Source organism: Colobus angolensis, unplaced genomic scaffold, assembly GCF_000951035.1.
Source record: "Colobus angolensis palliatus isolate OR3802 unplaced genomic scaffold, Cang.pa_1.0 Scaffold102, whole genome shotgun sequence".
Taxonomy (NCBI): Eukaryota; Metazoa; Chordata; class Mammalia; order Primates; family Cercopithecidae; genus Colobus; species Colobus angolensis.
This window is the reverse complement of record NW_012111142.1, coordinates 4369988-4396261: the sequence shown is the minus strand read 5'-3', so window position 1 is coordinate 4396261 and position 26274 is coordinate 4369988. Positions and strand designations below refer to the sequence as shown.

The window sequence follows — 26274 nt, the reverse complement described above, 5'->3', positions numbered from 1 at the left end:
GGTGGTTTTATGAAATCAGATGCAAAGAAGGACAATGTAGTTAAAGAAGTAAGTTTAGGATGCATGGAGCACGTGTGGCTAAGAGTACTTTTGTGAAATGCCTGAAGAACAGAACCCAACAATGGACATTTCTATACGGACTTATGGAAGAATTCAAGCAGCTAGATACTTAGTAATTTACATTAAAGGTGCCTGATGAATATTTTGTTTTCAGAAGCAGCTAATGGTTGCTGTCTCTTTCTTCTTTTTCTTGTATGTGTGTTTTCTGCCCCCACCCCACAGCCCAATGGGAGCAGCCAAGGCAAGGTGCACAACCCATTCCTTCCCACCCCAATGTTGCCACCGCCACCACCACCACCGATGGCCAGGCCTGTGCCTCTGCCGGTGCCAGACACGAAGCCTCCGACCACGTCAACAGAAGGAGGTGCAGCCTCTCCCACGTCACCAAGTAAGTATGGCTGTGACAAGGCGCCGGTCACTTATAAAGCTGTATGCACTGGAATCCACACTTAGGCTTTGTCCCTCACTGCATAGGCTCTAGAAAGAGGCACAGATCCCCAGTGGTGTTGTAGCATGAGTTTGCCAGAGTAAGAATCAAAGTGAACACGACTCTTGGGTACTCTACCAGATGAGAAAAACACTGGGTGTTGGGTGGATGAGATGGTATAGCTACATACGTAGGACTGAAATCAAGTTACGAGCTATTACATTTTGTATATTATTTGAGAGACTTCAAATGCTATTCCCATCATCAAGCAGCAGCGACTTGCATGGATTCTGCTTAGAGAAAGTTCCTCATTCTTACGGACAGCCCTGCCTTCCAGGAACTTGCAGTCTGAGAGAAATGCACTTGAAAGTTATATACCTCATACATCAATAGGAGAAAATGTCTAGATCAAAGTATCAACTCAAAGGTGTGTACACTGACCATTCACTAAGGGTAAGAGCCTGGCAGAAGATCCGTGCTAGTAGCCCTGGTGGTCGCATGGTGAGGTTTGGCAGAGGTTGGGGTGGGGGATGGGGGACGGAGATAGAGGGGAGAGTAGGATGGAAGGAGGAGAGAACTCTTGGCTCTTCTCTGAACAGTCTGAGAACATTTAATCAAAGAATATAAGATTTCACAACCCTTTTAGGTGATGGGAATGATTACTTGAACTAGAGAGAGAATAATTCTCCAGATATTCCCGGATGTTTTAGAGGTGGCAAGGGGATGGAAATAGTTTGAATGCACAAATGTGGCTTTTATTAATGCCTGGAATAATGACAGAAAGAGTGATGACTGGAGTTCCTAGGGGATGGATGCCCTAGTCTTGATAGATGGTGTGATGAGCACCTTCCCTAAAGCTGTAAAGAGGCAGCAAAGTATAAGAGAAGGATAGGAACTGTGACAGTGTAACCCTAAGGGAAGCCTTCAAGGGGGTTGTCAAAAGAGGTGAGACTGAGGCAAGGAATCTATAGAGGAAAGGATGTAAGAGCAGTGTGGGAAATGAGTGTTAAGGCCGAGAACTTGAACCACAGTGATGGGTGTAGAATGGAACAGGACACGGCAGGGAGTGTTTTATAGACATAAGCATTGGGATTGGGCCGTCCTCTGGGTGAATACAGTGAATGAAGATTCTGGGCCTCTCAGCTTCCTTACCTTCAGTATTGGAATAATAATGATATTGAATACAGGAAGGAAGAGAGAAAGAGGAAAACTGAGCCCCTGTTTATGCCATGTTCATAGAATTTGATTCTGGAGGCACGGAACCCAAATGGCTAGAGGCCCTCATGGACACATCAGAGAGTGAGCTTTGGATTATCCAGTATTTATGCATTTTGATAATATATGCAGAAATGAGCAGCACCGTGCATGGATTCTGTATCAATAGCCAAAAGATTGAAGGTCCAGGGGCAATCTAGGGGAGACCTACTTCTCTTGGTGAGATGTGATACAACACTTGTCAACAAAGGAGAAAACCCTGAGCGTCCAATGACAGAGAAAGAAGCTGGGCTTGGCCCATGGATCTTAGAAGCTCAGCTTAGAAAGAAAGCCTCTGCTTCTCAGAGGATTGAGGCTTCTTCAAAGATGTCACATAAATACACGGTACGTGCCCTGCTTGTTGTGTATTTATGTAACATCTTTAAACAAGTCAGAGAAGTAACCGCCCCAGACTCTACTTACATCTGTTCCATGAGGATGTTAGCTTAAGATTACGCCTATTGTGCCCTGTCCATGCCTCCGCATACCATTTTCTGCTCGTCTTCTCCCTGTCTGTGCAGGACCTTGCCAGTCTTTTAAAAGCTCCGTAGTAATATGCCATCAATTCCGTGGAAACAGATCCTCACCTCCACTCTCAGTGGCTCATGTGTCGTAATGAGTTTTTCAGTAATGGGAATGAGGCTGTGCTGAAGCATGGCAGAAGAGTGGAAATAGCAATGTGTGGCTGTTCAAGTCTGAAGGATGGGGGCTCAAATGCCCACCTTTCAAGTTACTAACTGGGTTTCTCTTTGAATCAATTTCCTCTTCTGTAAAATGTAGATGATAATATCTACCTGGCGGTAGATATTTGTGTGAGATCAGTTCTGATCACTGAAGTATTTTATTATCTGCCTAAACTCTTACATAGTGGAAGGCTCCAGACTTGGGTAATGGTAAAATATATCTGTAGGACTTGGAGAAGCTACTCAAACCCTAAATTGAGTGGATGCCTTTGGGTCCATAGTTCTGGACTCCACTCCGTGGATTGAACCAAGCACTATGTATAAGATAATACCTATCATTCTCTTGTGCCCAGCCTCAAGTATCTTGTCAGCACTAAGGGGAGAAGGGCAGAGGGAGTCTTGGCAGATCCAACTCATATGGTTGCATGTTAGAGCAGCACTTAAGATTTTGGGTAGGGTGGGGGTGAGAGAATATCAGAAGAAAGAGTCCCAGAGCTTGATACAGATTTGATACTTTTTGAATCATGGGATTCTAGAAATATAGACAAAACAAAATCTTCTACTGATGACACAGAAAGATTTTTATTATCATTCATTTTAGCCCTTGTTCAGCTAAAGGCTTTTCTAGGGTATGATGAATTCATAGTAATATGTAGTTTCACAGCATACTGTTGCTTACCATTTTCTGCTTTCTTAACAAGATGGTGTTAGGGTGGGAGAGCTGTAATTTATAGCATAGGAGAAGCCTTTCAAATTAAAAATCTTGAAGCTCACTCATCCTTATTTGGAGGGGATTTAAGGGCCCTCAATTTAAAAAGTCCTCTCCCGTGCCCTGATTTCTAAACCAATTGATAAATAAAATACTTTTTAAAAATCAGAAGACAAAATATCACCTTTATTGTGAGAGAATTCAGTTTAGAACTGTGGCCAGGGCACTTCCTAACACTGAACCCCCAATTACACCATCATAGCTACCTGGTCACTGGCAGGGCTAGACCACAGCTGCCCTTCTTACATGTGATCCGCCCTAGCCTATAAAGCTGATGGCATGAAGGTGCGGGTGGCAGTGTGCTTCCCACCAGCACCTGTTCCCAAAGAGGAAGAGACTGGGTGGGGTGGTGGGGACTAGTCATGTCCCATTTTTCCTTCGAAGCTCTACAACCTAGAGAGTAATAGGTGAGAGGGTAGAGAGAAGCCAAGAGTAGATGGAAGGGAATAAGTATCAGGAGTGAAGTAGCCTCCCCCTCCCTTAACATTCATCTTTGATGACTGCCTCTTTTCATTCGTTTATTCAGCCTGCACCTATCAGGCACCTATGATACAGCTCGGCTGTATTAGCGCATGGGATTCAGAGATGATGGATCCCTACTCTCAAGAAATGGTCATCTGTTGAGGGACACGTAAACAGGCAGTTTATACAGGATGACACTGGCATAAAGTTGTGTATAGGTGCCACAAGAAGACATGGGAGGGAGTTTGGTCCAGTGTGGGCCTCCAGGTAAACATATTTTAGAGGAGTTGACTTCTAAGCTGTTTAGTAGGGATAACATCCTGGTGTCTTAAGAGAATATAGAACTTTTCTTCTGAAACCAGCTTGGTGGCCTAAAATTGGATTACCACTAGATAAAAATGTAGGGCAAAACTATAGTTTCAGAAATCAGGTATTTTCTTAGAAATTAAAAACACAGGTTGAGCAGATTCTGTTCATCTTGTCAGTTTATCAGAGCTCAACTTTAGCAAGAAGGAACATCACGACAGGGTATTCAGTACATGTACTCAGCATACCAACAGTTTGATGTCTGAAATGGAGGGTGTTCTCAAAAATGTAAACTGTATGACGTAAGACAGCCTTTTCTATTTAGGAGTTTGAGATGACTTGCCATACAATACAATTCTAAAAATAAATATAGAGACTGGGCTTGGTGGCTTATGCCTGCAGACCCAACGCTTTGGGAAGCCTAGGAGGGGCAGATTGCTGGAGCTCAGGTGTTCGAGACCAGCCTGGACAACATGGTGAAACCCCATCTCTACAAAAAATACAAAAATTAGTTGGGCGTGGTGGCGTGCACCTGTAGTTTCAGCTACTTGGGAGGCTGAGGCAGGAAAATTGCTTGAGCCCGGGAGGTCGAGGCTGCAGTGAACCAAGATCATGCCACTGCACTCAAGCCTGGGTGACAGAGTGAGACTTTGTTTCAAAATATATATATATAATAAAAATAAAAGTAGGAAAACATGCCAAGTGCCTTCTGTATTATCAACTTTTCTAGATCTCAACTCCCTTGTGTGTTAATGGAAATAACACTAACTGCTGTACTCACTCTCATAGTCAGATTATCAGAACAAATGGGGTAACAGATGTGCTGTGCTGTAGACAGTTAAAAGTCCAAGGCATCATTTTTAATATCCTCTTATAATGAAATACAAATGGATGCTAGCCTGGAGCAGAGTATGTATTTTTTCACTAATCAGTTGCCTCTGGCACTAATACTAGACTTCGCAGCTGTGGCCAGAAAAACAGGGGGAAGACAGATCTGGGGGAAAAAAAATTCCTATGAAATAAATACATTTTAATGGGAATAATCCTTACCAGTGCCCTAAGAAACAGGGAAGTGGGAGTGGGGCAAGAAGAATTTTTATACTGTTGATTTGTTTGGAGAAAGATTGATAGATTATGCCAGGTCTCTTTAGGATACTATGACAAATGGAAGCATGACCTGTAAGAGCATTTCACAACCAATGTGCTCCATTCCCACAGATTAACGACCTGTGTGGGTTTTGATACCTATTGAAAAAAGACCACTTCTTTTATTTATTCAATAAATGTTTATTGAGCATCAGCTATGTGCCAAGCACTCTTCTAGGTGGTAGGGTCCAGCAGGGAATCCCTGGCCTTATGGAACTTTGATTCTAGAGAGGGAAGAAAGACGGTGAACAAAACAGTGAGTATGAAAGGTAGGTAGGATATAAGACGGTGATATGTAAGTGTTACATAGGGAAATCAAGCCGAGAGAGGAGCGATGCAGTTCTAAGCAGGGTGATCAGAGGAGGGCTATTTGAGAAGAGCAAATTTGAACAAAGCCTGGACAAAGATGAGAGCAAGAGCCAGGATGCTGTAGGAGGAGAGGTTTCCAAGCAGAAGGACCAGCCAGTAGAAAGGCAGACCAGTGTGGGGAGATCAGGGAATGAAAGCAGGGGGTGAGGTCAGAGTGGAGTGAGGATGCATTTGGGGCCTCGGGGATGTAAATCACACCGGTTCTTATAGGCTCTTGTAAGGACTTCAGCATTTACCCTGAGTGAGATGGGGCAGAGAGGTAATACCACCTAGATTTTAATAGATACATCCCGAAGGTTGTGTTGAAAATAGATTGCCAGGAGCAAGAATTAAAGAATTAAAACAGGGAGTTAAAAAACTGGGTTTTTCCAATAAATAAAATGAGCATCTTCTACATGCCAGCCAGTATTTTAGGTACAAGGGATATAAAAGTGAACAAAACAGGCAAAAATCCCTTGCCCTGGTGGAGCTTACATTTTAGTGGAAGGGGATAAACAGTAATTAAAATATAAGTAAATTAGTAAGTTAAGGACCAGTAAGGACAATGGAGAAAACTAAAACAGGCAGGGTTGATGGGGAGGGGCACTGTTGCAACCATCCAGGCAGGAGTTGCTAATGACCCACACCAACGTGGGAGCAATAGGAGTGATGAGAAGTAAGTGGGTTCCGGGTATATTTGAAACGTAGAGCTGACAAGACTTGCTGACACATTAGATATGGGTTGAGAAGAATTGGTGATGATGCCTAGGTTTATGACCTGAGCAACTGGGATAGAGTTGCCAGCAGCTGAGATGGGAAGACCACAGGAGGGGCATCTCTGGGTGAGGGGTGGAGATCAGAAGTTCGGTTTGACCAAATTATGTTTGAGATGCCTATTAGACATCCTATTGCTGGACTAGTCATACTAACCTGCTGCCTATTGCAGCTCTTTGCAGGTGACTGGGTTTTTCTGTGTGCATCATCTCATTCAATTGAGAAGGGACTCCTTTTTGAACATGTAATACAATTAATGAATAGACTAAGAGTCCTCAGAACAGCTCAGGCATGGAGGAAATCTTTCATTATGTCTGGGTCTGTTTGTGCTGTGGTAATTCAAAATATACAATTCTTTCTGTTAATTGTACTTTTAAGTTCCAATTTTTATATTGTAGATTGGAATCAACCTACTCTAAAAATGGACTTTTCCAGAAAAAAATGAAGATTGGCATCATAATCTAGAAATATAATGGAAAGAGAAAAAACACTTTTGAATTATGATGGAAGATAAAACATGCATATTTTCTTTTTTTAATTAATTAGGAACACAAAACCTCAATTTAGAAATGCATAAAAGACCTATCAACATGTTTCTCCATGCCTTCCTCACTATGAACTTTGGATTTTTTTCAACTAGAATTCTATTAAAATAGAAGCATATAATAGGTTACCTTTATTATTTATTTTTATATCTTTGATGAATCTTGTATATATTCATTATATAAATGAATATGAATTCATTAGCCAAGAACATAACAATAATCTATGACTGGGATTTAAAATTTCTCATATAATAATTAACATGTGTTGAATGCTTTTTGGTTAGCAAAGCTCTTTTTACATGTATATTATCTCATCCCGTCTTCTCAACCCTCCTATGAGGTTAGGATTTCATAGGCAAAGAAACCGAGATTGGAAGATGGAGGTTACATTCCCAGGTTAGTTTGGTAGGGACTCAAACGCAGGCCTTTCCATGCTCTTTCTACTACTTCATACTGTCACTGAACAAATTACAAACAATGTGACTAGATTTCTGGTTCTGGGGGGAACCACAGCTGTCTGCTACTATTTGAAATTAACAACAACAAAGTATTTTGCCTTTTTTTTTTTTTTTTGAGACGGAGTCTCGCTCTGTCACTCAGACTGGAGTGCAGTGGCACTGTCTCAACTCACGGATTCCTGTAACCTCCGCCTCACGGATTCAAGCGATTCTCCTGCCTCAGCCTCCCAAGTAGATGGGACTACAGGTGCCTGCCACCATACCTGTCTAATTTTTGTATTTTTTAGTAGAGACAGAGTTTCACCATATTGGCCAGGCTGGTCTCAAACTCCTGACTTTATGATCCTCCCACCTCGGCCTCCCAAAGTGCTGGGATTACAGGAATGAGCTACTGCACCCGGCCCAAGTATTTTGCTTTTACGGATGTGTCAGGCACTTTACAAATTGTTTGTTTGTTTGTTTTTTGTTTGTTTTTCTGCAACAGAGTCTCTGTCACCCACGCTGGAGTGCAGTGGTGCAATCTCAGCTCACTGCAACCTCCATCTTTCTGGTTCAAGTGATTCTCATGCCTTAGCCTCCTGAGTATCTGGGATGACAGGTGCCCACCACCACACCCAGCTAATTTTTGTATTTTTAGTAAAGACAGGGTTTCATCATGTTGGCCAGGCTAGTCTCAAACTCATGGCTTCAAGCAGTCCACCTTCCTCAGCCTCCCAAAGTGCTGGGATTACAGGTGTTAGCCACTGTGCCCAGCCCACTTTACAAAATGTTTTTATATATGTATTATCGCATTTCGTCCTCAGAATAATCCTATGAAATAAATTCTCTTGTTACCCAGATTGAGAAAGACAAAGCGTGGAGAGATAAAGTAAGTTTCTCAAGGTCACTTAACCAGGGTGCCAGAGTCATGATTTCCATCCAATTCACCTTCAACCTAGAGCTCATAGGCTTGGCTGTAACATGAGGATCTTTGCTTTAGCCCAAAACTCCTTTTTTTTTTTTTTCAGTAAAAACCCAATGGCAGAAATATAGAGGAAGATGTAAGTAGTTGTTTGTACTTCAGTATGAATTGGTTTCTGTTCCAGAGAGTGCGTCTTATTAGCAGGTAAAGGGAGAGAGCAGAAAGTTTGAGGGGAGACATAAGGACTGTGTTTCCTCTGTCAGAGAAGAAGCAGTAGATTTTAAGAAAGAATGACGAAAAGGAGTTAGTGGCTTCCATTCACGGAACTATTTTTTTCATTAGTGATGCCTGGACTATGTTACTGTTCTTTTTCTTAATTTTAAAATTTTACATTCAATAAAATTCACTCTTTAATGTACAGCTCTGTGAATGTTAATAACATTCTTGTAACCAACACCACAGACAGGATACAGAACAATACCCAAACTCTCTCATTGTTCTCACCTACTCTTAGTTTAATGTCTGATGTCACCTAGTGCCAGGGAGCTTATTTTACTTTGCTCGATTTCCACATTGATTTTAATTCCCCTATCAGTGCTGCTGCTATCCCATTATGTTTCAAAAATTGAGAGATTATGAAAGAGACCCAAATACATACAGTATTTTAATCTATGGTAACAGTGGCATTTTATATTAGAGGAGCAAAAGGGGTCAGTCAAGTATATTAGGAGAGTCTGGAAAATATATTTCTTGCATCAAGATAAATTTCAGCTGGAACCAAAAATATGATGTTAAGCCATAAAATAGCACAAGAAAATACAGGATAAATTTTCATAATGTTGGAGTAAAGAAGGGCTTTCTAAATAATGCCAAAAAACCAGCAGCCGTGAAAAGAAAATATCCAAAATTTATGCATGGAAAAAACACCATGAATAAAGTCAAAAGACAAAAGATAGAAGAAAAAGTGTAACATACGTGACAGGGCTAAATCATCTAACATATAAATTATTTTTAAAAGTGAGTAAGAGAAAGACCAACAATCCAATAGAAAGAGGAGAAAAAGATATAAACAGAGAGAAAAGGAAAACATTTAAAAGACATCTCATTCATGTAGCATGAGAGGAATACTGATTAAAACTTGAATGATATTTTCATCTATTATATTAACAGATCAAAAGGTGTCTTAACACAATATTGGTAAGTATGTGGAAAACAGACATTCTCTTATGCTGTTAAAGGACTGTAAATTGGTTCAACCTCTTCAGAGGACATTTTAGTTTTATATATATATAAAATTTAAATGTGTGCAATAAACTTCATAACACAAAAACATTAATGTTTAAATTTTGTCCCTATATTAATACATATATAAATTTTACTTGTAAGCTGTGCATACTTGGTTTGGACATATGAACAAAACTATACATAAAGTATTGATTGCAACATTGATTACAGTAAGAGACTGGTAGTAACTGAAACACCCACCAAATGAGTACTGTACATTAGGAACCCTTTAAAAATAAAAGATAGGTCTATCTCCGTGAATTCATGGACTAATCCTTGAGTTATATTGTTATATTAATTCAGCAAAGGAGAGTGCTAAGAAATGTGTATGGAATGCCGCATCGGAGAGGCGATGCATGTACAAATTGGATTGTATGTGGAAGGATAGAAACTAATAGTGATTTACTCCAGGGAAAGGGACAAGGTTGTTGGCGGACAACTTTTTGGTGCCTTATCCAGTGAGAAAGATATTGCTAAGTTTTCAATCTTCCTTTTATATCAAATATTATGATTTCTTTATTCTTAAAAATATTTGTCTAGTCATCTAATAATAATCTTGTTTATACTAAAATGATGACAGTGATCAAAACCACATACTCATACGTGGGGGAGTTCATAAAATCCTTGGCAATTTTTATACATCTAGCTTTTAGCTGTACTAACCTGAACTTTTGGAGTGATTCCACAAATGTGTGATTTTTCTAGTAAAGAATAATACTCTTTTCTCCCTCACAGAGAGCATGGGGTTCAGTGTAAGGTGAGCATTTTCATTCACAGTAGCTATTGGTTGGTTACAGGTTCTGCCTTATGAACCCATTAAATATAAATATACTTGTACTATCTTATAACATAATTTGTTATAAATACTTTTTAGAGCATTTTAATTTTGTGTAGTCTAATATTTTAGTGTTTAAATTTTTTAAATGAAAAGAAAAAGAATTATTAAAAATCAAGCATTTTGGTAGGTATTTTCATATGCATTACCTTAGTTGCATTTGTTATTATAAATCTGCACCACTGGAATTGTTAGCCCTTTTAAAGAAGATGAAACTGAGCAAAAGTTCTAATCCCAGTCTGTTGGACTCCAAAGCCCAGTGTTTTCTACTCTACCAGGACACGTGTTCTGTTTAGAGATGTAATATCACGCAGCTTTCCCTTGAAAATCTTAAAACACCCCATTAAAAGTATTTTACATTGCATCAAGAATAACACCATCCTGGGTATGTTGAAGTAGATGAAAAAACGGAAACCAAAGCAGGAAAAAGATTAAGAGATAAGCATTGCAAAAAAAGAATAGGAAAAAGAACAGAACTTTGGACGATTCCATTCATTTGGGTCGTCATAACCCAGTCAACTCTTGTGTTCACCTTAGTTTTTTATTGTTTCAGATGACCCATGAGTTTAAGTCTCTCTTTATGAAGATAATATATGGCATTTTAAGAAATTTGCAAAATATAGAAAAGCATAAAAAAGAAAATTATATTCTCCCATTATCAACTATTAACATTTTGGTCTTGTTTCCTCATCTTTTGTGTGTGTGTGTGTGTGTGTGTGTGTGTGTGTGTGTGTGTTTATACACATATAAGATGATTGCGACCATACTGAATATAATATTTAGTATGCCATTAATTCAAATTTTATGCCTTTCTTACTCAAAAAACAGTTAAGAAATGGGATTTTAAATAATTTTTACCTATATTCCCACTATAGAACATTAACTTGTCTTCCAACCTATGGAGTGTGCTGCAGCATATCCTTAGACATATTTTTGTCCCCAACTCTAATAATTTTTTTAGGATATAGTTCTAGAATTGGAATTGCTAATACAAACAGTATGAACATTCCTCTTGATACACATTACTGAATTGCTTTCAGAAAGGTTGTGCCAATTTATACGTTTTCAAATTGCATACGAGTATGATCATAACATTAACCCTTGAGAAGTTTGGGTGTTATCTTTTTTAATTGTTGGAAGGCAGATGTGTTGGGGATATAATGTCCTTTATCAGATATTAGAATCAGTAGTCCCTGATGAAGTGATTTTAGTGTTTTTCTTTACTTGTATTAATTATATTAAAATTGGAATTCTAGGGATTTCCCATCCTATTTGCAAAGCCTCTCCATAGGGATCACCCTTTGGACTGTTCCTGTGAAGAGAGTGACCTGTTGGACATCACAGAGGGGTAAAGACTTAGTTAAAGGGCTGGGAGATTGAAGTAAATAATGTCCATTATACTGGACTCTATATAGAGAAGTTCAGAGAGGTTAACTGACTTGCCAAGATCACATTTCTAATAAGAGATCTAATGAATTCAATCCAGGATTTGCTGATTTTTAAAATTTATTTTCTATTGACTGTGTTGTACTGTCTCCAAAAAAAAGTATTATTTGAGATTTTTAGGTTCCATTTGTGTTTAAGATTAAAAATTACTAGAAGTTATTTAAAAATCATCCATAATCCGGCTGGGTACAATGGCACACATCTGTAATCCCAGCACGTTGGGAGGCCGAGACAGGAAGATCACTTGAGCCCAGGAGTTCAAGACCAGCCTGAGCAATATAATGAGACAGTGTCTCTACAAAACATAAAATTTTCCAGGCGTGTGGCACACACCTGTGGTCCCAGCTACTCAGGAGGCTGAGGCAGGAGGAGGATCACTTGAGCCCAGCAGGTCAAGGCTGCAGTGAGCCGTGTTAAAGCCACTGCACTCTAGCCTGGGCAACAGAGCAAGACCCATTTCAAAAAAGAAAAAAAAATCATCCATAATCCCAGTCTTCAAAGATAATCACTCTCTGTGCATATTTTCCAGTCATTTTCTGTGCATATTTTAATCATAATTGATCATGATATATGTGTGTATGTGTGTATCATACAGTTTTGTAAATGATTCTTATTTCGTCTTATAAACATATTACAATGTCATTAACTATTATTTTAAGATACTATTAATGGCTGCAAAATATTCCAATGTATGGATGAAGCATTAACTTATAAGTTGGTTCCAATTTGTTGCTCCTATAAGTAATGATGTAATGAACATCTTGTAGCATAAACCTTTATCTGTATTATTAGTATTTGTGGAGGATAAATTCCCGAAATAGATTTCCAGAGTTGCACTGCCTTTTGAGAGGCTGCAGAAGTCTTTCAAGTGGGAGCAATCCAATATATTGATCAAAGTTTCTTTTTTTAGCAAACCCCAGCCGAATCCAGGGTTTATTCCCTGTGGCTATTTAATATAACTTTCACCTGTCTCTACCCATATACATGGTTGCTTCTGATCAATAAATATTTTCTTTCAATTGAGCAACACACAGCATACACATAAAAATAAATGACAGTCATAGAATTTGGATTCGCCATCAGAAATAAATTTAAATGAACTGAAACAAAGTTGTATTCTTAACCTTTAAAAACTATTATGAGAAAGAATGTTACAGGCAGTTCAAACAAACAGGCTGTGGGCCAGGTGCAGTTGCTTGCCCCTGTAATCCCAGCACTTTGGGAGGCCATCACAGGAAGATTGCTTGAAACCAGGAGTTCCAAACCAGCCTGAGCAACATAGTGAGACCCCTACCTCTGCAAAAAATAAAAGTAAAAAAATTAGCTGGGCACCGTGGCACATGCTTGTAGTCCTAACTACTGGAAAAGCTGAGGTGGGAAGATCACTGGAGCCCCCAGGAATTTGAGGCTGCAGTGAGCTGTAATGACACCACTCCAGCCTGGGTGACAGAATAAGACCCTGTCTCTTAAAAAAAAAAAAGAAGATTGGCTACAGGAAACACTCATTGCACTCATTGTAAAGTGCCGCCTTCTTGCACAGATTTTGGTAACGTAAGGTCAAATCATCTCCAGTTGAAGGGTTACTCTGGTCTCCTCTCTGTGTGCACGTTATAGCATGAATTGTCTTGCACCTCCTTTTCTATACTTTTTACCCCAAATTCTGATATAGCTTGACCTCCTACTGCCCTTAGGATCCTTAATACAAACAGAAATACCCACAGAGCAAAGCCATCTGGCCAGACTATTTCTTTTCATGATTTTTGTGAGTTCTTGGCACCTTAGACATGCCATGCAAATAGTTATCATACATGTTAAACAGTGCTAATATGTTAAAGTTAGAATTCATTAGCTTTTCAGGAAGGAAGCTTGTGGGCATGTTGTTCTGTAATAATTTGCTAGCGATAAGGAGGCTTTCATTCTGTGCCCTGAGGGTTGCGAGTTTTTGTTGTTGCTGTTGGTAACTTGTTTGTAAAGACAAAAGATTTGGAGAAATAATAGGATGAGGTAGCTATACAGATGTGATCAAAATAATAGAAATTCGGCGTAGTTATCCTCTAGATGGTAAACATCTGGATAAAAACTACAACATCCATTCCATCTTGTGAGGATTTTGAAACCTCTGAATATTGGATCATGTGTAAGTAAGGCCTGTAGATTTTTAAAAGGCTGTTTCTCTAGCTATATAATGATATTAATAATACTAGCCCAGGCCTTGTAAACTTGTCAATACCAATTGATTTCTTTAAAGGAGAAACATTCCGATATTTTCCAGCATTTCTTTTGTGACCTTGTAAGAAATAGTGCTGTTCAGATTTTTAAGTGAGTTCAGTTGTAATGTTTCATTTAGAAATTTGCCAATCTATTTTCTAACAGTTTCTGCATTTTTTTTAGACACGAAAGTTTTCTCACAGGGCCTTTTTTTTTTTTTTTAAATAGCATGACAGTGCAGTTAAAAGATTTGGGAAATATTTCAATGAGGTATTTAGCCACCTCCCTGTTTCAGTTTGCAACTGAATGCTTCTTAGGCACATTTCCTTTACTGCCAGGAGTCACTGATAAACATTTAATAAAACTGCAATTTGAATACCCAGGACTCTGTTTAAGTCTATATTCCTGAACTTGTTTTGATTACTTTTGTCTCATAACTGGCACATTTTGAGCAGGTAGTAGAATCATATAGTAAGACTATTTTGAATGAAATTGAATTTTCGACTAGCTTTAGAGGGAGGCTCCCACACATGAATATGTCTGAGTTTCTGAAAACGAGGAAACACATGAAGGTGCATCTTGATATTTGAGATGAGCAGGAAAAGGTTTAGAGTGCAGGAATGTCTAGTTGCCTTAACAGTGTTTAGAATTGAAATTTGGTGTCTGTTTATTTTGTAAATTATTTCCTCTAAAAATAAATTCAACAGGCTTCTTCCCCATCATTTTCAAACATTCAGGTCCCTGATCATTGAAATGTTACCTTTCCTTGCTGTATGGCAAAATGTAATTTGCAAGTTCCCTGTTTTCTCCTTTCCCTCTGCAATTGCTAGCTCCATTCCCTGCCTCTGTTCCTCCAATTGTGCTGTGCCCTTGGTGGCCTCAGTCCACTGGAACCTGTCAACCAACACATCTTTCACAGCCCATCCCAGAAGGCCTCTCCATCTCCCCTGCAAAGCTTGTCCTGTTCCTCCTGCCAGTGTCACTTTTCTGTCCTTTACACCCTGCAGAGTTTTATTTATATTACTTTTAGGCACTCGTGTTTCCATCTTCTGTACTTATCTCTCCCCATTAGGCTCTAACATGTTAGGCTCCAACAGTGTGTCTCACTCGCCTTTGCAGCCTCCATAGTGCTCAGTACAGAGCCTGGCACGTAGCAAGTGTTGAAATATCTCTTGGAGAGAGAGGGAAAAAATGAATCTATTAAAATGTCTCTATGATGCACTGCGGAAGCTAGACGTGGTGAATCTAGTTTAAGGGAATGAAGAGGGGGTGAATGTTTGCTACTTCCGTATATTTGGAGTCTTTGATAAAACAGACCAATTTTTCTTCTAACTTCATGTCGGTTTATAGACCAGGCTGCCAGGGTTTAGGGTACCTCATCGCTTGCTGCATCTGGAAGTAAATTCAGAAACTCAAAGCTCACCCTGCCGTATATTTTCTGCCAAGGTGCCTCACATTTTCCTCCTAGCTGCAGCCAGAGGAGCTGGCTGTCACTCAAGTAGGTCAGCCCCAGGTGAAACCAGCCACTTAGCCTCCTTCTGGGCACCCTATGGGTATATGGAGGGCTTTTTGTTCAAAGAGCAGCTCTCCTTTCAGGTTTACCCTTTACACAGAAGAAATCTGGCTAAATTTTCTCCCTTTTCTGCCTTTCTGTGATTACATGTATTTTAGTGATTGCTAAATTTGAACTAAACCTTGAAACTAACTGCCTGCTTTCAAAACCAACCAATATGAACTCACATTTTCTAGTTTGTCGGTTTTGGGGAATTTTATTAATATTATTTTTATCTTAAAGAAACATCAACTGGCTGAGTGTAGTGGCTCATGCCTGTAATCCCAGCACTTTGGGAGGCCAAGGTGGGAGGATCACTTGAGCCCAGGAGTTTGAGACCAGCCTGGGCAACATAGGGAGACCTCATCTCCACAAATAATTTTAAAAATTAAAAGGGCATGATGGCACATGCCTGTAGTCCCAGCTACTCAGGAAATTGAAGTACAAGAATCATTTGAGCTCAGGAGGTCAAGGCTTCAGTAAACCATATTCATGCCACTGCACTCTAGCCTGGGCGACAGAACCAGACTCCATCTCAAAAAAAAATAAAGAAATATTAACTGACATTGGCATAAATATTTTAATATCTTAATATCTTCTTCTTCAGTCATTTTTTTTCCAAAGACAAGACAAAAGCGTCTCCACTCAAATCAGTTTGACCACGTTCTCAACACCATGTTCAGGTGTAATTGTTGAGTGAAGGCTATTACAGACTCAAAACTAATTCATCTGGAAATGCCATGGTTCCTTTTTGCAGATATATCCCTTATACCTTCCCATTTGGGAAAAGAAAAAAGGAAACCTACCACAGGAGCAACAAAAACTGGAATTTGTTTGGCTAGCAGTCAGTGAGCCACATTCATTTCTGAGGACGTAGAGGCAGTTCAGTCCTCTCAGGGACATCTGCCATGATAAAGAGCAGTGCTTGGTCCCAGAACCTTGGGAGGCCAAGGCGGGAGGATTGCCTGAGCTCAAGAGTTTGAGACAAGCCTGAGCAGCATGGCGAGACCCCCATCTCTATGAAAAAAAAAAAAGCAGCACTGATAGGTGATTCCCCTACTAACCCTCTTCACCCCACTCCCTCGTGTCCATGTACCCCACAATGCCCCTAGAGATAATTCCTAGCATCCTCAGAGGCCTTGTCAAACTATTGTTCATAAAGAGAGAACAGTTCTTGAGCCATTCCCCAGCTGATCTTAGGAAGGCAGGACCAGTATTGTCTAAGTGAAGGATTATAGAATTAGCAATGCCTACCCTAAGAGGGTAACACAGAAAGAACGCAAATTTTCTGGATATGGGATCAAATTCTGGTTTCGAATTTTGAAACTTACTGCTGAAGTGCTGGCCAAACTAAGACTCTTGGATAATGTAAAGAAATACATTAGAGAGAGAGAGAAAATATGGTCAGATTAGTGCAAATGAGAGCTTGCCAGAAGCTTCTTATAGAAACATTCTTCAATGTTAGGAAAATGGTTCATAGCACTATCGCTAATATAGGTAAAATGGCTGCTAAAACAAAAAGCAAACACTTTCTGTTTCAGAAGCAGCCAAATAATCAATTATTTGATTTCTAATAGTCATGTTTGCCATGAGGATTCTTATAATGAGATTATGTAGCCAAGTTGATTTCCCTGTTGACTTTATCAATAAGTCATCAAGCACTTCTGAATCTCCCCTCCAGAATTCTCAAAAATGTCCTACAGTAATCTCCCCAGAAAACTATTTTCTGGATTTTATGATTTTTCATAGCTCTACCTACAGCTTTGATTATTGCTGTTGTAAATAAGTCAAGAATTATAATTAAGAAGGATATGAATATGATATATCCTAGTATACACAGTTGTATGTAATGAATTACCTTATTGCCCCTTTACTTGATATTCATGTTGTAAGCTCTTAACTGTGCATGTATAATTGATTCACTATGATAAATGTGATTGTTTTAACAAAAAGTTTCAATTAAGGTTTTATTCAACAGTGTAATTCCCTTACTCAGTTGTTTCTTTAGGAAAATCAAATTCAACTTATGTTGTATCTTTTTTGGGACTACATCCTGTTATAGGTGACCACCCTGCTAGAATAATAGAAGATGAGTCAGAATTTCGTTCTTCCTTCCTTTATTTTCCCTGTGTGCTTTTCCCAGAAGCTAGCTTTCTATGGAATAAATTTGCCTGGGCACCATTTGTCCCATTGTTTCACTTGGGTACTGAAAGACTAGTAGACTTTTGTAGTATATATATATATATATATATAAATGCAAACCCACTAGCACCTCTCTTACCATTGTTCTCTTTTTTAAAGAACTAGAATAAAATTTGGAGAAGCTCTGGTAGGCCTTGAGAGCATGAAAGGGCTTCTGGGATGTTGTAAAACTAAGACTGCATGTTTTGTCCCATGACTGAGGAAGGGAAAGTATCTGATTGTTGGCCTCATAGAAATTTTGCATAGCTAAAGTATTTGTATGCTAAATCTTCTTTCAAATGGAGAAATTGAGGTTAAGCAAAAATAGATGATGGGATATAATATAGATACCTTTCCCGATTTAGTAAGCTTGCTATGGTGAAACTATTTTCACAAAAAAATGACACCCCCCCAACCCCCAGAATGGCTTCTGTGTTGGGATCAGTTAGCATGCTTGTTTTGGATGTCCCCAGTATGGTAAGAATGTCATAGGAAATCCTGCTATGCGTCTATGATGAGCAGCAGGTGGGTGCACACTGTTCTATTAGGGCCATCAAACACGGACTCACGTTTCAGCGTCTGTCATCAATCACTCAGCCTTCATACCTTAATATACCCTTCATTCCTTTTTGTTCCTTCTCAACCTACCTACCTATTCATGTGTGAAAGAACACTTTTCCCTAACCACTAACAGGTTCAACAGGTTATTTCACCTCCTAGCTTCCTCTTTATCCCTCCTACAACCTCTTTGTGCTCTAAGAGCAGGGGAACACACTATCAGATAATTATACTCTATCATTTTCAATTTATAAACTTTATGTTGCTCTTTCTCAAAGCATATCAATAAAACCATGGGGTGAATGGAACACTTAATATAGATTATTTTAGTGAGCTTTTAAAAAAATTAAATTATCCCCATGCCGGTAAGTGAGAGGTACATGCAGAATGGCTAAAGGCAGAGGTATTTCTCAAATCTGTTCAAATTAGTCTGGCATAGCGTGGGCTAGAGACAAAATCAGTAGATCCACATTGCTAGACAGTATGACATATACATTTAGATCATTTTAAATAAAGTCATTACTGAATAGATCCTCCTTAAACAAATACTATTATCACAAAAAGTTTCTTATTTAAATGAGACATCAAGGACCCTCATGCTCAACCTCTGTTCAGTGCCATTTTAACACAGCCATGTCCACATCCACATGACCATTGCAGATCTGTTTGGGTGGCTTAGCTCTTACCAAAGACAACCAACAGGGCCTGGGCCACATGGTGGAAATTTTATCCCTAGAGTTGTTTAATGAGAGAAACAAGAAGTATGAGCAATTTTCTGTAAAACAGAAAGCCAGAGTAAGAGGAGCAGATGATGTCAATAAGGAAAAAAAAATCTGGCAGGAATTTGATATCATGCCCTCAATTATCTGTGTTGTAAAAAGTTGCATATCCTGATTGTTTCTTACATGGTGTTTGTCTAGAGTTAGCTTAAAAACCTAGATTGTTTCTTAGATGATGTGTGTCTAGAGTTAGTTTAAAAACCTTAGGTCTTTTTAATTATTGTTAAGACATTTGAAATTTTTAAGTAACTGTCTGAAGATTCTAGCACAGAGGAAGAATGTGAACAAATCCTTGGAGTTGGTGATAAAGAAGTGAATTGCAGGACACCAAAAAACAAAATGTACCTTTGGATTTATGAGCCAGTGAAACACCAAAGCCACTGAATTTTTTCCCACTAAAGTAGAAAGAAGCTCTTAAATAGAAATACGAAAACCAACAACAAAACTTCCATGAACCAAGAAAGGATAGTAAACTGAAGTGTGTTACCTGAGGTTCCAGTGTGATATCTTAGTTCACAAAGGGTCTTGATAGTTTATGCCTGAACAGAGAGGTTCTAGGATGGGAAGTCTACAAATGTTAATATGAAAAGCATATTTTGTGCATCATAAAGGTTCTAGACACAACTGGGCCTATAAAGACAGCTTATTCTGAAATGGTTTTCTACCTCCTTCCTGGAGAACCCATTAGTTCCTTCTGTAAAGATTCCTCTTCCATCTCTAGCTGTAGAGGCACAGGACCATTTCATGATTTTTTAGGAGTGTAACGGTGTGAAAAGCAAGCTTGTAAAATGAACTGCTTTCCTCCCCTTCCTAGCTAATTTCTTTCTCCCTCTGCTCTAAAGACTAGGATATCTCTTTCTGACCCCAGAGCTCATGTTTAACTCGGAAAGTATACTTTGCAAATGTCCTGCATGTTCTAATTTGTATGATAGAAGGAGAAAATAGCTCGTCTGAGCATCAGTTTGACATCATTTTATCCCAACGGTCTTTGGAAGCCAATCCGCCTTCCCCCTTTTTTGACTGTCTAAAATGCCCTTGCTAGCCAGACCCCTTTGCTAGCTACAGTGTTTGCACATTTCCTTGTTAATCAGCTGCGTCGGCTCAGAGACTGTGTGTTTTGGTGTTGTTTGTGTGTGCAATCTCGTGCCGCTTCCTGAACGCATGTGTCCCTTCCCTTCACAGCCTACTCGACACCCAGCACCTCCCCCGCAAACCGATTCGTCAGTGTTGGACCACGGGATCCAAGCTTTGTAAATATCCCTCAACAGACACAGGTGGGCCGCTCTCATCTTTTCTGTATGTGGTGCAGCTTGTATTATTCATCAGGTGCATTTTAACTTGTCTTTTGGCACAAAAGGCCGCATTTTCCAGACCCTGTCCAGTCTTCCCTTTCCTCCTGATCCCAGCCACATTTCCATGTATTCTCAGAAATCACAGAAAACTTTCCTGCAGTTTTTGCTTCTTGTATTGAGTGGGTAGAAGAAGAGCTGTTTTAGCTATGGCAAAAAAGGTTTCCCAGGGTTAGCTAGTGTGTATTCCCTCTTTTAGGAATTCATGGCCCTCTAAATGCAAGCAGACAGAAGCAGGCCCCTACAGAACCTGAAAGTAAAACCAGTGACATCAGAGTGCATGCTGGGCATGGAGGGACAGCCACTCCTCTGTATTCATTAGAGGGTCCCCAGGAACCTGGCAAGCTTTCTGAAAGAAAGGGGGGAAAGGGTACATGAGCCCTATTAAGTTGCTGGTGTTGGTCCAGAAATAAGACGTGTTTGTTAGTGGTTACTGCTGGCCACTGGGGAGCAAGGTGCGGTGGGTGGTGAGGGGTGTGTATGAGTCATATCTGAAGCAGGTGATTGAGAGAAGAGGACTGCCCAGACATCCAGAGCTTGTCTGCCCATAGACAGTTGTGTTTTGTGCTAGTCCAGGTCAAGGAGAAGAAATCTTTTTGAAAAGTTTTGGAATGGCTGCTGTATATTGAGAAATAGTAAAAGACTTTTTAAGTTCAAAGTTAGTATAGGTAGAGGCATTTAGAGGTTTGTGAAATAGAATTACATTCACGTTTTGAAATAAACTACTCTCTGATTTCCTAATTAGAACATGACCATATTTTATCATAATTAACCTAAGGAAAGTATTTTCGCTATAAGGTTCTTAGCACGGTGTTTGAAAACATTCTTGGAGCAATTTTGTGCACATGCCTGTGTGTGGAATCTCCAGATGCCTAATTTATAACTATTCGCCTCCGTTTATAAAACTATGGCCAGGTGCATATGAATGGGATAGATTTGCCTTCCTGGGTCCATTTGCTCCCTCTGTAAAGGGCTTTGGTTTATTGCTATGTCGACAGCACAGGTTAAACTGCATTGTATCTGAAGCCTTCCTCACACTGAAGCAGGGTCACAGAAAGTACAGCATCAGCAGAGAAGGCAGCTGGGAGGAGAGGGGGAGCCAAAAGGGCAGAGAGAAGGTTAACTCTTGAATTTCCCACCTCTGCTGTTTCTTCTTAAACTGGCCTGCACATGGCATCTGAGATTAAAATCTCCTATTCAGTACCTCCCATAAAATTCTTTCAGTTATTTGCTTATGTTCCCATACCTTCAAATATTCAAACACTTTTCTGGTGAATTTGAAGTTGCGTGATTACCTGTAAAGCATTAAAACAGAAGAACATAATTTAATTTTGTACATTTGGTGTAAGTGTCCAAGTTCAATGAGAGGGGGAGAACTGGAGATAGTGGCTCTATATTGGATGATTCATTTTCCCAAAGCACAAATGTCCTCAAGTTGCTTTATTAAGAGCCTTTAAAATGCAGCTTTGAAATGTCCTGTCTGTATTTTACTTAGTATTTTTTATATGAGCTGTGATTCACAGCCCTGAAATTGTACGCTGTGTTCCATTCAATTTATTTCTCTGTAATCGAAATGTATTATATTCCACTGTGGCTTTCCTTCACAAATGCCTCACTTAACCCAGAATCTGAGTTTTCGTAATGCTGACCACAAAAATTCAATTCTTAAAAATCCAGATTTTCCACGCATCTGGATGAATGATGTCATGTAGGCCCAATATTGGCATCTGGAACTGAAACTTTTTTTTTTTTGGGGGGTTTCTGTTAAATATTTGGCATCATGGGGACAACAGCTTAAATTTTTCTTACCACATTGACACCTGCCACATTTGGCTTGAAGAAAGTCATTCCCAATTGTCTAATGAGAAACTATGCTAATGGAGTTGTCATTTTCCCCCCAAAAAAAGGTATCTTGAGGTAAAAATTATGTATTCTAAATATTTTAATTTTAAAGCATGTATATTAACTCTTTCCTTAAATGAGGGACTATTTTCTGGAACCACTTAAAGTGTTAGACATATGTAAATATAGATAATAAAAATAATAATATACCTGAAAAAAAAAAGTTCCCTTTCAAGAGGACATTAGTTCGGAAGAGGAATTTTTGACAAGAATTTTTAAAAATATAATTAGAACATGGTCTGTGTATTTCCTAGGCAAACTTGTGTTTTTCTATATTGATACCCTTGTTATAAAGCATGACATTTATATTAATTGAATTACAGGAAAAGTTACCTGGGAAAACAAAATTTTGCTTTCTACCTATGGAGGAATAAGAATTGAAGCGTCACCCAAGCAGATACTTAAGCTTTCTAAATGTAGAAGCAGTATCTTGTACATAAATCTATAAACAAATGCAAAATAAAATGGTCTTTCTACTCCCAAAGACCAGTTTCCAGTGGAAATCTCTTAAAATGCCTGAAGCATCATCCTGTAGAAGATGGAATTGATGGGGTCTCTGTTTTTTCAAGTGGGTAGAAATTGAACCAATGCAGGCATTATAAGTAGGCAGCTTTCAGACTATCATAAGATCTTTTTTAAGAAAAAGAGTTATTTGATTGTATATAGCTTCTACGGGGCATTTTCTGTGTACTAAGTCCATCAAGTATGTGATGCACCTAATCTTTATAGTCACCTAATAGGTTAGATCTCTACTTTATAGATGTGGAAGCTAAGACTAAGGAGACTGTTGATTTTCCCAAGGCCATACAATAGTCAGGAGTGGAGCAAGAATTTGTACCCAGTTCTGTCTGACACCAAGGCCTATGCCCTTTAACCACTGTATTATGTTACTGCTTCATGAGCTGCTGAGCTCTTTTCCCTGGGGATTTTCCAACAGAGACTGATGCTCAGTTCTCAGGAATACTACTGGTGAAGTCCCTGCTTTTATCCCTGAGACTGCATTAAAATCTAATCTTGAGTGTATACCCCCAAGCATGGAAAGCAAAGTTTCAAAGAGATACTTGTTTGCTTATGGTTGTGGCAGCATTCTCCACAATAGCCAAAAGGTGGAAGCAACCCAGGTGTCCATTGACAGACGAATGGATAAACAAAACATGGTGTGTACGTAGAATGGAATATTACTCAGCCTTTAAAAGGAAGGAAATTCTGACATACGCCACAACGTGGATGAATCTTGAAGACATTATGCTCATTATGCTTATGAAGTAAGCCAGTCACAACAAAATAAATACTATATGATTCTACAGATGTGAGGTACCTAGAGTAGTCAAATTCATAGAAATGGAAAGTAGAGTAGTGGCTGCCAGGGGTTAGGGGGAGGGCAGAATGGGGAGTCAGTGTTGAAGGGGTGCAGAGTTTCAGCTTTGCAAGATGAAAAGAGTTCTGGAGATGGATGTTGGTGATGTTTGCACAACAACGTGAACGTACCGAATCCCACTGAACTGTACACTCAAAAATGGTTAAGATGGTAAATGTTACATTGTGTGTATTTCACCACAATTTTTAAAACAGAATCATTAAATAAGCTCTAAAGTCCTTTTCACCTCTTAGGAGTTAAAAATTCTGTGAAACAGTCAGGGCAAGTGGACTGTTGATCAGAGTGATCATGTGCTGACTGCTCAGAAAAGCACTAATTATCATGCCCAGCACATAGTGGGTACTCTGCATACATTGGCTGAGTCTAAATGGTTCAGAAGGAACTTTACAAAATATGACTTTTTCTTATTATATTCATAATACATGTTAATTGTGGAAAATACAGATGAGAAACAGTATAAAAATCACTTGTAGTCCTACTATTAACATTTCTGTATAAATCTCTCCAGAGTGTTTCTGTGCATACAAATATATTGCAAAAAGTGAGATCATATTATATACACTGTTTGGTAGCCTGCTGTTTCTTCCCCTTAACAATATATTACGGCCTTCTTACCATGTAAATTGGAAAAATTGAATATTGGCTTTTATTGCATCTATTCATCATCTGTAATGATTGGTAGGGAAAGATAACATGGATAATTGAAAGCCATTTTTCCTCCTCTTTCGCTTGTAGTCTGTTGTTTTCTCCAGAGAATTCCTCCCTTGACTGAAGCAGAATTGCCTTCTCTTTAGCCTTGCCTTGAGCTAGTTTTCTTTCAAACTGCCTTCCAGTTGCATTGCATATCTCGCCCTGGCTTTCGGCTTTGCTCGAACATTCCTGCCTTATCTGTCCCATTCTTTTGCCTCACTTGTCTGCTACCTCTGCTACCATCATTTGCCTCTCATTTTTCTTCTCCTTCTCCATATTGTAACTGATCATTGAGATGAGAGGTGGCCACCTCCCTACAGCCTTTAGAACAACCATCAACAACACTGAGAAACTGTGGCCACTTGTCCCACCTTGAATCTCTTATTTTTCAACATTGTCCCGTGACAGCTGATATTAACATATAGAATGGTCTCTGGGGTGTACAGTATTTACTTCACTTTAGACACTATTAACGTGCCCTGCACGCCCACTGAATAATATAATGTAATGATAGGGAACTTGCCATTGTTTCAAATAGCAGAAAGCCAATGGCCATTTCAGTTGCATCCCATAACTTAATCTGATCCCTGAAAATGAGAACCATTAAGAGGAGGCATTTGTTTAAAGGAAAAAAAGTTAATATTTCATCATCAGGTAATAAATAGAAATACCAATTTCCACACAGGAGGACTGAGCAAAGAACTCATTTTGATTCAGGTTCGAGTTTAATCAAAAGGTTTAAATAAAATGCTTAACCTGCAGAACTCCAATGAGGACTAATTCTTTAAAATGAAAAATGAGTGCAAACAATATTAAAAACAGGCATTTCCTCCTTACCACCCAAATCTATCACTGTGTTGCATCAACAGAATCGTGGTATCCGAAATGCTGTTTAAAACCAAATTACCATTCAGACTATTAGAAGAATCACTTGGCATGGCATGGGCCCGATTTGTTGACAAAAAGGCACAGGCGCTATAACCTTTGCTTAATAAATCATTTAGCTGCCTGACTTGCAAGCAGTGTGATTGCCTTTGCCTCATGAAATTTATAATATATGCACAAGCCACACACTTCACTGTGTTGGAAGCCGGCTGATCTGATGAGGTCCCTGCATAGCTAAAGTATGGTCATGACACCCATTGTCTGCCTCTGGTGGGGGTACACCCAGAATGGGAGAGGTGGAGATCATGGAGAGCATTTTGAGCTGTTGCCATTCTGTGTGTCGTATTCCTGAAGCTCTACCTGAGAAACCAAAGCTTAGGCCATCTGTGGAACTCTTCATAAGTTCCTTTCTTCAGTCATTTAGTGTTTACTTAATTACTTAATATAGCCTCAACACCTACAAAGTACAGGGGCTAAAAACTCTCCTCGAGTTGTTCGAAGTCTAGCAGAGGAAACATATGTGAAGAAATAATAGTAATGACAACATCAACATCAATAATGCACTGTAATACCAGTACTATAAGGATTTGTCTAAGAGGCTTTAAGCAGAGTTGGGTATAAGAACTTTCCAAAGAGTGGAAGCAGCAGAAGAGGCTAGATAGTTTTTCTGTCCTTGTCCTTGTTTAGCTTGGGCCTAATGATATAGTTCTTGTACACTTTTCCCTACTTTTAACTTTTGCCAATCAGATGGTAGATCGTGTTTTAGCCCATCCCAATAAGAGAGACATGTTCAGTTCTATCTTCTCTGGACCAGATAAAATTAGACTCCTTTACTGCTGCACAAGGCTCAACCAGTAACCCTTTCACCCCTCGTTTCCAAGAAACACCCCCTCCTGGTGGTACATCCTCACTTGCCCACCCAAGCTCACTTGAGATTGCGTTTGAGTTAGCTGAAGCCATTCCCGGGCTCCTGCCCACCCTGACAGGAGCTGCCTGGGTGTAGAAGGTTAGTTAGCACACGGAAGTTCAAGGAGCAGCTGGAGAGTTACAAAGGCAGGAAACTCAGATTTCCTTAGAGGAAAAAAAAAATTATA

General features: G+C 39.3%; 1 protein-coding gene across 3 annotated transcripts in view; it reads left to right on the top strand.

The window, feature by feature from the left end:
• The window catches only part of NFIA (nuclear factor I/A), a 406575-nt gene that overhangs the window by 355663 nt on the left and 24638 nt on the right, over positions 1-26274 (top strand). For all 3 annotated transcript variants that reach the window (XM_011941158.1, XM_011941167.1, XM_011941148.1), the window contains 2 exons: positions 283-448; positions 20159-20250. In XM_011941158.1, coding sequence (XP_011796548.1) covers positions 283-448; positions 20159-20250 — 258 coding nt within the window. The remainder of the gene's footprint in view (positions 1-282; positions 449-20158; positions 20251-26274) is intronic.